We start from the raw sequence: 12,202 nt of genomic DNA, 5'->3' as shown, positions 1-12,202 counted from the left end.
ATGGCGCGCGCCCGCCGCGCGGCCCTCGGCTGCCCCCTGCCGCCGCGGCCTGCGCCCTGCGCCCCGGCCACGCCGGGCTGCGTCGCCCCTCCCCTCCCTCCGTCCCTCCCGCCCCGGGATTGGCGGCGCCGGAGGTCTCGGGCCGTCCCGCCCCCCGTCACGGATTGGCTGCGCCCTGGCGCTGAGGCCCCGCCCATTTCCCCGGGTCCTTTGATCACGCGGCTCGTGGCTCTTCCGGGGCCTTGGAGCCAACGAGGGCGTTCCTGTCGGGGCTGCAGCGGTGGGAGGTAAGGCATGGTCGGCTTGGCGGGGCTGTAGGGCTGCTGAGCGGGGACACAGGTGATGCCAGGATACCCGGACGCAGGGTGGCCCCTCTCTTCGGCCCCAAGCATCCACCTGTCCGGCCTGAGCCTCCCAGCGCGTGGGAACCTCTACTGGCTCGCATCATAGGGGCGGCCTGGCGCCCTCGCATGGCACTCTCCGGCATACCCCCTCGACCGGAGCGCTGAGCATGCGATTGGGTACCGGCAAGCCGATGCCCCACGAACACGGGGCAGGGAGCTCACACTGGATGGCGCCTGAAGGCACCGGAGCGCAGCCCTCCCACACAGGGACTTTGTGTGTTTGTGAGGTTCGGTGCTGACCCCTCCTGTCACTCCAGGCAGGAGAGGAGGGACCTGGACGAGCCTGGGGTGGGGACCACAAAGTGACATCACTGTGCAGGTTCCACGCAACCACAGCATTGTCTTCCCCGGGGCACATGATACTGGCAGAGAAGGGATCCCAGCTCATGAGGGACCTTCAGAATGTTCGTGGGGAAAGCCCCGTATCTTTTCATTCATTGCATTTTCCACGAACTTTTTTAAGTCCCCTCGAATATCTCAGGTGACACCAGGGCCAAGGAGGGCAGAGAACCCAGTCACAGAGCCAGCCAGTGGCCTGAAAAGTCTGATTAGATCTGGACAGAGATGAATTCTGTGAACTGCTGTCACCTCACCCTTAGGCTGCAGGCCAAGCCTTTCTGTGTCTCCCAGCTGCCGCCTGGGTGGGTACCACCTGTCCAGTGGCCCAGGAGGGCAAGGACAACCACCAGGAGCCAAATTAATTTCTTCCCAAGCTGGCAAGCATTTGATCAGCAAAGCCGGGCTCTGTCCTGATTGCTGGATAGGAGCTAGACTCAGCCTTGGGGCAGGGCCTTTACCTGCTGCCTTCTCTCCGCCCCCCAGCATTCAGTTACTGGAGAAGTACCCTCAGCATGACCTGGGGGTTTCCCAGTCCCAGGGTCTGATCTTCAATTTCTAGACCTCCAGTTCCAGGGGGGGTTGGGGGGGTGTCCCAAGTTGGGTGGCCAGCCTTGCAAAGTGAATGACCTCTCACCCTCCTCTGCAGGGAGCCCGGGAGAGGCGCCCTCCCGAGGCGCCACACTGCCCATGCTGACTACCTGGCCTTCCAGGCTGGGGCCGCCACTGCTGATGTCATGAGTAACACCACGGTGCCCACCGTCCCCCAGGCCAACAGCGACTCCATGGTGGGCTACGTGCTGGGGCCCTTCTTCCTCATCACCCTGGTCGGGGTGGTGGTGGCTGTGGTAAGCCTGCATGAGATACACATGCACGCCCACATGCTTCTGCTGCGTGCAGAGTGGGCGTGTACAACCTGCACAAGGCCCCTCAGCCATCCTGCTGTCTCAGGGGGAGAGGGTGTAGAGGGGAGCTCCGCTCTGGCTCCGGCCTGCACCTCCCCAGTGCCGTTTCTCTGTTGCAGGTAATGTACATACAGAAGAAAAAGCGGTGAGTCTCCCGTGGGTGAGCTAGTTGCCCCAGCGCAACTTCCCCATCATCCTGCTGAAATCTCACCCCCTAGCATCCCAGCCCTCCACATAATCCTAAAGTCCCCTCCCCCACCCCACCCACACTGAAGTTACATTTCCCTGCCTTGACCTCAGCTTACCTCCTGGGGAGAGGCCACTGTAGGAATGGGCACTGCTCACCCTGGGAGGAAGGGTGGAGGCAGGGCCATCAGCCAGGCTCCCACACTGGTCTCCTATCTCCCAGGGTGGACCGGCTTCGCCACCACCTGCTCCCCATGTACAGCTACGACCCTGCTGAAGAGCTGCACGAGGCTGAGCAGGAGCTGCTTGCTGACGTCGGAGTCCTCAAGGTGAGTGCTTGGGGGCGGGGAGAACCAGGCAGCGTTGGGAGGTGGCTTAGGCTCCAGACGTCCAGTCTCCTCTCAAACCAGAGCCTGGGTCTGCCCAGTGACTAGTGGAGCATTCCTTGAAAAGCTGTGCTGTTGGCACCCCAGGCCCAGCCCTGTCTCCTGTCCTGCAGGTGGGCCATGGCTGGCAGAGCAGCTACCAACACAAGAGGATGCCCTTGCTGGATGTCAAGACCTGATCTGGACCTTGCCCCCCGCAGTGTCTGGTCCTGTAACTGCTGCACCCCCTCCCTCTACACCCACCTAGCCCCCTGCTGGGGTGAACGCAGTACTGAACCCCTTCTCCCATTCACCCCAAAACCCCATTCCCATGCCTACTTCACAGGCAGCCCTTCTTTCAGTTGCCCTGTCAGCTGAGCTTTGGGGGGAGGGGATGTTAATGTGCTAGGATGGAATGGTCTTGGAAGGCCTGGGGACCTACACCCCCAGGCTCAGACTGACATAACCTGGGGTTGCCCCAGTGCAGCAGTGCTCAACCTTCCTAGGGCCTTTTATATATAGTTCATGTTGTGCTGAGCCCCCAACCATACAATGATTTCAGTTGCTACTTTATAACTTAGTCGGGCAACCCCTGTGAAAGAGAACCGTTGCCCTGGCAAGACTGCCTCTCCCCAACTTGGCTTTGATGTAAACTCCCAGGAGGACTTGCTGTATATTTTGTAAATAAAACGTTTTGTGGCCATGCCCACTTCCTTCCTGGGAGACACACCCAGCGTGGCCTCCTTCCCCTTGAGAGAACACCTTCCCCTGCAAGACCCACTCCCAGCCCTACCTATCACCTCAGGCCCCAGGGTGTCGCTCACCAACACAAACCAAGCCAAGCCAGAAAAGGATATTTTTCTTTATTCAAGTAACTGCAAATAGGAAACCAGAGGAGGGCCCCAGGTGAGACAGAATGGCTGCCCCTCCCCACAGAACGAGAGGGCGGCCCTGTGCCCTCCCCAGGACCACACCCCTCCTCACTTGCTGCAGCATCCTAGGGGCAAGCCCCCACCCTGCCTGGGCCTGGCTGGTCAGTCACCCAGCCTGCTGGGCCTGGCCCCCTTCCCCTAGAAGCAGCATCCTGGGGGAGGGAGGAGGGCAGACCTGGGGGGGGGGGGGCGAGGAGGATGACCGTTTGGCACTGTAGCAGCAGCGATGATGATGATGATGATGATGACGGGTGTCGAAGAATGAAACGTTGAACAGAAAACAACACAACTGTCCAGAGGTAGTTTGTGAACAGAGGGAGGATGGAACCAGAACCTTGGGGGTGGGGCATGAGGGGGTCAAAGTGAGCTCCTTGGTATTAGGGCCCCATCTGATGGGGGAAACTGAGGCCTAGAGTGTAAGCAGACAAGTGGCTGCCACAGGGACCCTGGGCCTTTGTGAGCTCACCTGGGACCCCAGCAATGCAGGATGGGGTGGGGGTGGGGGTGGCTGAGTCCCTCCTGCCTTCCTGTGCCCCTAGGCCACACTAGTATAGGGATGGAGGAAGGGCTTGTAGGTTGGGGACACACTCAGGCAGAGGACCCCCACACAGGGGCCACACCTGCTGCCGCCAGTAAGGTGGAATGGGGGTGTTGGGAAGATTGGGTGTGGACCCCTTTAAGGCCAGGGGAGTCCACCAGGCCCCTTTGTGGGGAGCCAGAGGGGCAAGTGGGAACAGGTGGGTCCAGACAACCATGTTCCCCGACCCTTGAGGACAGGGAGGCAGCAGGTGCTGTGGGGGTGGGGGGAGCGCAGCTAAGTGGGCCATTAGCCTTGTCGGGGAGGGCAAGTGTATGTGCAGGTGGGGCGGTCGCTGGGAACTGAGCCAAAGGAAAACTGCTTGCCCACTGAGCCAAGGGAAGGGCCTCCAATGGCTGGTGTGCTGTGTAGTGTGGCTGAGGGAGGGCTGTGCCCGGGAGGGGTTGACGATGCGTGGGCCCAGGGGGCAGGGGCGGGGTGTGGGAGTGGAGTGAAGCGGTCCAGTCCCGGAAGGAAAAGGTTCCTTGGGGTCCGGCCAGGCTGCACGGGTGGGCGGTCACTGCTCTTCCTCAGAGGACTCCTGCGACATGCCCTCTTCCTCCTCCTTCTCCTGTGGGAAGGAGGGTGGTAAGCAGGAGAGCCTCCACCCCCAGGCCTGGGAGGGACCCTTGGCTGGGCAGGCGTGCTTCCCTCCTCCCTCCCAGGAGTTGGGGCCGGGCTCTGGAATGAGTCAGGGCTGAGTGTGTGGATGACTCAGCAGCCTCCATGGCCGGCTTCATTCATAAAAAAGGAAGGATTTAAAGGGGGGGGGAACCACACATGGAACTCCCAGAGCCAGGAGCCAGTTCCTTGGCAGCCCCAGGCCCATTGGGGAGCACAGCAGAGCTGCTCAGGGTAGTAGGGGTGGTCTATGGGGAAGCAGTGGCTGACAACCTGCAGAGGCAGGGGTGGGAGCCAGGGGGGCTACGTGGTCCCAGGCTGGCAGGAGGGGCAGCGGGGGGGCCTGGGGCTCACTCACTGGGCGGGAATGTCGGGACACCGCATGGGTCCCCAGCCCGTGCCAGGCACAAACTCCAAAACAGCTGGTTTCCTGTTACTCACTCCTGGGGCTCAGCCAGAGCCCTACTAACCCACCCTCGAGGTGGCTGAGCCTGGGGCGTGGGCGCTTTGGGAAGCTGAGGGGGTTGCTTGGAGGCCGGAAGTGTGGCCCCAGCTGCAGCCCACCAGGTGGGATGGAGGGGCTCCCTCAGCCAATACCAAGGTGGAGACGACCTCCCTTCCCCCCACCCCCGGCCTCCATTTCTTTAGCACAGCAACACTGGACGCCTTCACTGCTCATGCAGACAGGCAGCTGGTTTAGACCTGGGCACCCTCAGTCGTGGCCATCCCCCCCTTCCCTGAGGAAGACCCCCCCTCTCAGGTGCCTGCGCAGCTCAGCCTCTCCACTTACCAGCTTTTTGGGTCTGCCCCTCGGCTTCCTCCCGGGAGCTGTGGCGGTGGTTTTCTGAAGGGTCAAGTGAGGGACAGTCAGCCACACCTGCCCAAAGGCTCACCCGATGCCCCAGGGTCAGCAGCAGGTAACCCCCACTTCAGCTCAGGACACGCAAGCCAGCAGGCCCACCCCAGGCCAGTTAGGAATGACTGGACCGGCCATTTGCCCCCCACCCACACCCACTCCCTCCTCCACCCATGACTCAAAGAGGAAATGAGTCGTGTCTTCGAAAAACAGCAAACAAAACAAGGGTTTGTAGAAGATGGGTGCCCCGGTGACTTCTGACCCGCCTACCAGAGCCCAGGGACAGAATGGAACCTTCTTCCCCATCCCGTCCCTACAAGCTGCAAGAGCAAGCTTCTGACTTGATATCCACCCCACCTCTGTGGCTCAAGGCCTTAGAAATGAGACTTCCATTGTCACCGCTTGTCTCCAGTGGGGACTCTGAATCTCAGGGACAGCCTGTCCCTTCCTATCCTCCCCACAGCTGTGCCCCTTCCGGCAGCAGGGGCTCCCTGGGAGGGATGGGCCTCAAGCCTTACCCGGATCTTGGCAGCGCCCTTGTTCTTGCTCCCCTTTGGTCGGCCCCGAGGTCTCTTGGGTGTTGGCACTTCACTGGGCTCCTTCTGCAAGGGCAAAGGAGGCCGTGAGATGGGCACACCCCAATCCCGTTGGAAGATACAGACTGTGCCCTCACCAGCAGGGTCAAGCCATGCCAAGAACTGCCAAGTCCAGGCGGGCAAGCCTCAGTTGGGCCAGCTTGGCCCAAGGGGCTCCACACCCCTCCCCCTTGCTTCCCTAGGAGGTAGCAAGACCCTCTGGGAAAGAAGCACTGTTGAGGCAGTTTCCCAACCCACCTGTCACTGAGTTGCAAGCATTACCTGGGGCAGGATGCTTTAATACCCAAGCCTGAGTTTCTCCATCTCTAAAATGGTGGCTTACCTTCCATAGTGCAGGGAATGTGAAGTTACTAATTATGTGGTTTGCCCCCACTTTCTGCCCACCCCTAGCCCCTGATGGTACATAAGCCCAAGGCTGCTGGGAATGTGGGAAGGGAAAGAGGGAGGTCCACTCCGCCAGCAAGCCTGGGCCACCCACTCACCCAGGGTGCCTCCCAGGGGAAAAGGAATTCATAGCCAGCACCCAGGAACCCACCATGAAATAGTCATAAGCTTGCACACAATGCAGGGGAGCAGGGCAGTCAGGTAGCCAGCTAGCTCCCAGCGTGGCTGCCTGTGGACAGGTTATAGGATGGTTTGCTCGCCCAACCTTCACTGAGCCATTGCACACCCACCCCCAATCTGAGGCTGCCAGCAGAAGCCTTCAGGACCAGAGGTCAAGGAGTGTAAAGGTCAGACAAGGGGATGCATCCTGTTGTAGGGCAGCAGGCAATGAAGACAGGAGCCACCCCCCGCCCCGCGCCCGCCCAGCTTCTGTAACCCAAAGGTGCAGAAATTGGTGCACACGGAGCTCGAAGACTGAGCCTACAGGATGAACCTGCCCAGTGTGCAAAGGATGAGCCGCCCTGCTCTTCCTTCTCTCCACCTCTTCCCAGGAAAGGGCAGAAACTAAGCAGTGCCAGCGGCCACCTCTGAGCAAAGCCAAGATCTCTCTCCCACCAATGGATGGCTCCCTAGGGTGGTGCCCCTTCAATGCTAGCTTTCTCACTCCTGGGTGCTCACAAGGGAGCGACCAAGGCTCTGAGGGCCCTTCTGCACCTAACCAACTCCCCAGCATACACAAGCCCAGAGCCTGGGGAACTCGGGCTTGGCCTGGACCAAGATGAGACGTGCGGAGGTTAAAAACATTCCCGCCAAGTTGGCCAGAGCAATCTTTGATGCACCGGAGCAAACAATAAACAACAGCCCCAGGCTTTACCCAGGTGTTTCATTCATTTACTATTTTCACCACACATTGATCTACAACTAATCTTTATCAATAGCACACCAACACTGGGGGAGGGGGGGTCTGGTGACTTCTGGTCCCTTCTGGATCAGACTTTCTAACAAACTCATTTTGTGGTCGTGGTCCTCAGTCCCCGGGGGTGTCAGGAGGTTCCAGGCAGGGTCAGAATGTATAAGGGTTTGGTTTGGTTTTGTTTTTTTTGGGGGGGGAACCATACGGACAGAAATGCACACCTCTATGCCCATTCTTACAAACCTGCACCTCCCCCCTGGCCCAGCCCAAAGGGTAAAGCAAAGGTGCAGACACCCACCTGACTCCCTACCAGCGCCGTCCCGGGACTCACCGGAGGCTGCTTGCGTGGCCTGCCCCGGCCTCGCTTCTCAGTGCCGTCCTTCTCCTGCTTGGAGGCCAAGGGCTGGCTGGACTTTGAGCTTGATTCGCTCATCTTCTCTTCTCTAGGTAGCAGATGGAGCGATGGCCGACGCTAGAAAAGCAAGTGGGGTGGGGCGGCGGTAATTTTCCTGAGATTGAACGCCTGCCTGCACCGGCTGAGGCAAGGCCATGGACAACAACAGTGGCCCAACACCTCCACCCCCAGAGGACCCGGGCCCGTGCAGCAAGGCCAGCCCACAGCCTGCCTGCCTGTGGGGGTTGAGGCCACTCTGAGGCAAATGCCTGGGTCTGACACACTGGCCGGCCCCCTCCCTTATTAAGTCCTTTTAGCAGTACAACACTGGTCTGGTGCCCTCCGGTCTCCTCTGGCCTGGCACTACTGACAAAGAACTAAAGGAAGGCAAGTGCCAGCCAAGGGAGCTGGTGGCCATGTTTACACCCAGCCTTGCCTACCCTGCTGACAAGGGGCTACCCTGCTGACAAGCCTTTCTCGTTTTCTTCCACTTGCCCACAAAACTTTCCGAAGCCCCAACCCGTTCAGGAAGGTCAATAGGTCCACCATTGACACTCCACAGCCGTCACAGGACCCTGGTTGGCGGCTATGTCAGCAACGTCAAAGGCAGGGGGTCAAGACAGGGAAAGGGCTGAACCCCCAAAGGGTCAGGAGATAAAGGAGCTCAGCGCTGAGAGGTGGACTTCTTCCTGGGCCTAACACTCAAGAGTCGGGGGGAAATTTCCTGATGCTGGCTGTCCAGAAGGACAGTGATTTCTCTAGCGGAGACAAACTTCTGATGACAGAACTTAGGCAGCCCCAGGGTCTCCAGGAGGGCCAGTGCTCAGGGATCACCCAGTGCAAGGAAGCACATCCCGAGGCTGAGGCCCTTTTCCTGGGAGCAGAGAAGCTCCCCTCCCCAGCTCCCCCAAGTGACTGGCAGGGAAACTGGCAAGCCCGGGGCTCGCACTGGTATTTACCATTGGCCTCAACTTCTGTAATCTCATTTATAAAACGGGGCAGAACTATAGTTTCCGACATCCAGTGGCATTCTAACAATTTTGTCTCAACGGTGCTACATGAAGGCAGGATGTGCTCAACCCTTCATTTTAAAAGAAATGAGCATCAACATTTGAAAACTCCCCGTCTTCAACTCGTGATTTCTGGAGGCCCAAGGCCCACATCCTCAAGCCTCAAGAGACCCTCCAGACGGTAAGACTTTGTCTGGTAATTATTCCATTTTATAATATTTCAGACTTGGGAGACCCTTTTAAACAAGGTGGTTGGTAATTTATCGTGCTCCGTCATTAGTGGCTTGGCCTGCTCTGTAATTACAGGCAATGATTAGAATCTTACATTACACCACAGGTCTCCTTTAAAAACTAAACATCAAAATTAATCAGCGAAATGAGGGCTGACCTCACATGAGGTTTGCCAGGCCCCCCTCGCAGAAGGAGGATCCAGCTCCGTCAGGGGAGCCAGGACTCCCAGGGCCCGAGTTCAGCCTGCCTGGTGGCCCTGGCTGCTTAGACAGGTACATCCCCCAACACACGCACCTCTAGCTGCTTTTAGCCCACCCACCCTTCCTCCCCACTCCCCAGCACCGTGAAAGTCTAAGGCCTTCTCTCGCGGGACCAAGAAATGGTTATCTCTTCCACCTGCTTCTGAAGCACCAGGCAGGGCAGGCGTGGAAAAGCCACATGTACAAAGGCCTGACCTCAATCCCTCCATTCGGAATAAACCTGCAAGAACCTCAAGCACGTCTCTATATACACTGTGCGCTCCACCAGTGTTTAGCTACGTCCGCAGGAAGGACTGGGGCTCTTCTTGGGAGGCCTCCCACTAGATGTTTTTCCGGTGGAAAAGTGGCCCAGAGGGGCCGAGTGCGTTGCCCAGGGTCGCACAGGAAGTTGCCGGGGCTGTAGGGGTAGGTAGCTCGCAGCCCCCGCAGCCCGCCACTTTTCTCCTCCACCTGGAAACGGGCTACAAATCCCCTTCCGCCGCCTGCGAACGACCACTCTGCAAGGTGACTCGGCACTGTGTGCAGCCGACCACTGCAGGCCGGGCCGGGCTCGAGACCTGCGGGCAGCAGGGGCGGGGGGAGGGGCGCAGGCCGCTCGGCGGGCGCGGGAAAGCAGCGCACCCGGCCCGCACGCCCCGCCACGCGGGTGCACCCGGCCCCATTTCCTGCCAGAGGGGGCACCCAAGCCCGCCTTGGGGCAGGAAACCTGGCGCGCGCGGGCGCAGGAGGAAGAAAGCCACCTCCCTCGGCGCCCTCCAGCAAACACGCACCCCCCAAAAACGGGGCGTCAGAGGGACTAGTTCCGACAGAGCCCAGAAAAAGCAGAGAAACCAGTTTGTGGGGGCGGAGGGCAGGTCGGGCCCTGGGGGCTGAAGAGGCGCGGGCCGGGCCAGAAGTGGGGTCAGGGTGAAGCCCCGGACCCAGGCCCTCGATTCGGCCTCATCCGCGAAGGAGGGAGCAGGAGAATGGCCGCGGGGAGTTAAGAACGGGTTGCGGGGTGTCTGCCCATCCCCCCCACTTCCAGAACTTCCCAGGCTGAGGGGGGGCGTCCGGGAACCCCCCCGCCCGAACTCTCCCGCGGGGCCGCAGCTGGCCGCTCTGCCCACCGCCCCGCCAGGGCCCAGAGCGGCCGCCGCGCGAGGTGCAGCGGGTGCACAACTCGCGCTCGCCGCCACCGCGCGCCCCCTCCCCCACCGCGCGCTTCTCCCGCGTCCCTACCCCCAGCCGGGCGCCCGCCGCGCCGGGGGAAGGGGTGCGGGCACCCACCCCGCGCCGCCGGGCCCGGCCGCCCTCCCCCGCGCCGCGCGGCCCTCCCCCGCCGGCGGCTCGCGCTGCCCCGGCCTGGGAATAAAGCCGGCGGCGCGCGCTGCAGCCCCGGGCGGCGGGCAGAGGGGGCTGCGGGCGGGGGCGCCCCCCTCCGCCGCCGCCGCGACCCCCGGGGACCACTCACCGCGAGCTCGGCCGCCGGCCTGTGCTGCGCGCTCGAGGCTGCCGGGAGCGAAGGTGCTGGGCGCCGAGGACCGGCCTGGCTGCGCCGCTGCCGCCGGGAGCAAATGCGGATCTGAAAGCAGGGGAGCAGAGGCGCTCGGAATCTGCCGGCCGCCGCGTGCGCGCCGCCCTGGCCCCCGTGGGGTATTTATATGTCACATCCCGCGGGGGGGGGCGTCGTCCCCCTCCCCCGAAGGATGGCGAGGGGCAGGAAGCTGGGCACGGCCCGAGCGCGGCCTGAGCAAATAAATGATTTCATTAAATTCTAGATATTCAAAAAGAAGGGGAAAAAAGGAAGCCACCGGAGCGGCCGCGAACTCACGCCTTCTTGGAGCCACGCCAGAGCCAGAAATAGCCGCGGCTCGGAGTCCCAATTAGAGGAGCGCAGCCCCGGCTCAGGGGAGCTTAAAAAGAGCGACCCAGGGGCAGGGGGGACGGGCCCGCCCGCGCCAGCCGAGTCACCGAGGGGCGGGGCCATGCAAATGAGCCCGGGGATTTAAAAGGGCGGCCGCCCCGCCCGCCGCCGCCGCCGCGAGGGTGGGTGCCGCGGGGGGCGGGGCTCGCGGCCCCGACGGCGGGGGGCGAGCGCGCGCGGGCCTTGCGTGCGGACCGCGAGGCCCGCGGGTCGGGCCGCCCCCAGCAGGGCTGGGATGGCGGCGCGAAGCCCGGAAGGAGCTGGGCGCGAGGGCGGGGAGGGCTGCTCCGGGCGCCCCGCGGCAGTCGCCACCAGGGGCCTTGGGCGCACGTGGGCCGTGGCCCCTCGGCGCGTGGGAGGCCGTCCATGCGCGCGAAACGCCCGACGGGAGGGAGGGCGGCGAGCCTGTCGCGGAGCACGAGGCCTGGCCCTGCGCCCCGCGCCCGCCCGCCGCTCCCAGGGCTCCCCCGGGCGCACAGGTGTCGTGCACTTCCGCGTCAGCCTGCGCGCGGCTCGCTGGTGGAGTCCAAGGGGCGCATGGCCACGGGCGAGCCACTGTCAAGTCAAGGGCCCGCTTCCCGGCGCGACGGACGGCCGCCTCCTTCGCCAGCCCGTCCGAGGCGTGGGCCTGCGTGGTGGCCGGGGGACAGGCCGGCCCCCGTGGGGGTCCCAGCACCCTGCTGAGGGTCCTTCCACGTGCCTTTGAGTGAAACCGCGCGGGCAAACAAGCGCTTTGAGGGCAGGGCCTGCGTTCAGCGCCCGGCGGCCCAGAAACCTGTGGGAAGCCCGGGCGGGAAGATGGCGGTGGCGGGAGAAAGGGCGCCGTCGGAGCGGCGCGCCCAGCAGGCCGAGCCCGGGCCCTCGGGGGGCGCGCTCCCCACCCCAGCACCCCGCGGCGGCCTTCCGCACCTTCCATGAGGCAGGGACTGGCGACGCGGCCCAGTGACACACGGCGGCCGTGACTCATGGTTTTCTTCCTCCCCGGGCGGCCCGGGCCCCAGCCCAGCCCCCTCCTCAGGAGGCGACCGGGCGGTGGAGGCGGGCTGGGGAGCTGGAGGGGCTGGGCCTCCCGGTTTCAGGAATGTTTCAGGAATGTTTCCGGTGGGGGTGGGGAGCCCGGGCCGGAGTGGGCCCTGCCCCCACCCGGGGGCAGGGGGCTGGCGCTGGGGGCCCCGAGCGACACGTGCTCGGGCGGGTGGGGGCAGGGGCGCCAAGGCGGGAAGGCGCCCGGCCCGGGAAAGCGGGGTTCAGAGGGGAGGGCGCGGGCCTGGGCCTAGCCCTAGCCTGGCCGGGGGTGGGCCCCGGAAGGCCGAGCCCCGCGCACGGGCT

General features: G+C 62.8%; 2 protein-coding genes across 4 annotated transcripts; one reads left to right on the top strand and one right to left on the bottom strand.

The window, feature by feature from the left end:
• The first annotated feature begins 208 nt into the window (after window positions 1-208).
• On the top strand, window positions 209-2,925 carry SMIM29 (small integral membrane protein 29). 2 transcript variants are annotated; one of them, XM_075555490.1, is made up of 5 exons: window positions 209-287; window positions 1,390-1,528; window positions 1,765-1,790; window positions 2,055-2,160; window positions 2,331-2,925. In XM_075555490.1, the coding sequence occupies exons 2-5, from the start codon at window positions 1,478-1,480 to the stop codon at window positions 2,394-2,396; spliced, it is 249 nt and encodes an 82-aa protein (XP_075411605.1). In that variant the 5' UTR covers window positions 209-287; window positions 1,390-1,477; the 3' UTR covers window positions 2,397-2,925. The 2 variants fall into 2 exon arrangements, with proteins under 2 accessions (XP_075411605.1, XP_075411604.1); XM_075555489.1 differs by having other exon boundaries at window positions 1,390-1,588.
• A 113-nt stretch (window positions 2,926-3,038) lies between these two features.
• HMGA1 (high mobility group AT-hook 1) lies at window positions 3,039-10,926 on the bottom strand. 2 transcript variants are annotated; one of them, XM_075555487.1, is made up of 6 exons: window positions 10,781-10,926; window positions 10,421-10,531; window positions 7,374-7,547; window positions 5,701-5,784; window positions 5,117-5,170; window positions 3,039-4,276 (listed from the first exon to the last, which is right to left on the bottom strand). In XM_075555487.1, exons 3-6 carry the CDS (start codon window positions 7,506-7,508, stop codon window positions 4,223-4,225), a joined length of 327 nt encoding a protein of 108 aa, XP_075411602.1. In that variant the 5' UTR covers window positions 7,509-7,547; window positions 10,421-10,531; window positions 10,781-10,926; the 3' UTR covers window positions 3,039-4,222. The 2 variants fall into 2 exon arrangements, with proteins under 2 accessions (XP_075411602.1, XP_075411603.1); XM_075555488.1 differs by having other exon boundaries at window positions 7,407-7,547.
• Between the last annotated feature and the right edge of the window lie 1,276 nt (window positions 10,927-12,202).

The sequence above is a fragment of the Tenrec ecaudatus genome, chromosome 7 (assembly GCF_050624435.1).
Source record: "Tenrec ecaudatus isolate mTenEca1 chromosome 7, mTenEca1.hap1, whole genome shotgun sequence".
Lineage (NCBI taxonomy): Eukaryota > Metazoa > Chordata > Mammalia > Afrosoricida > Tenrecidae > Tenrec > Tenrec ecaudatus.
The sequence above is the reverse complement of the archived record's forward strand: the minus strand, read 5'-3'. Positions and strand labels throughout refer to the sequence as shown.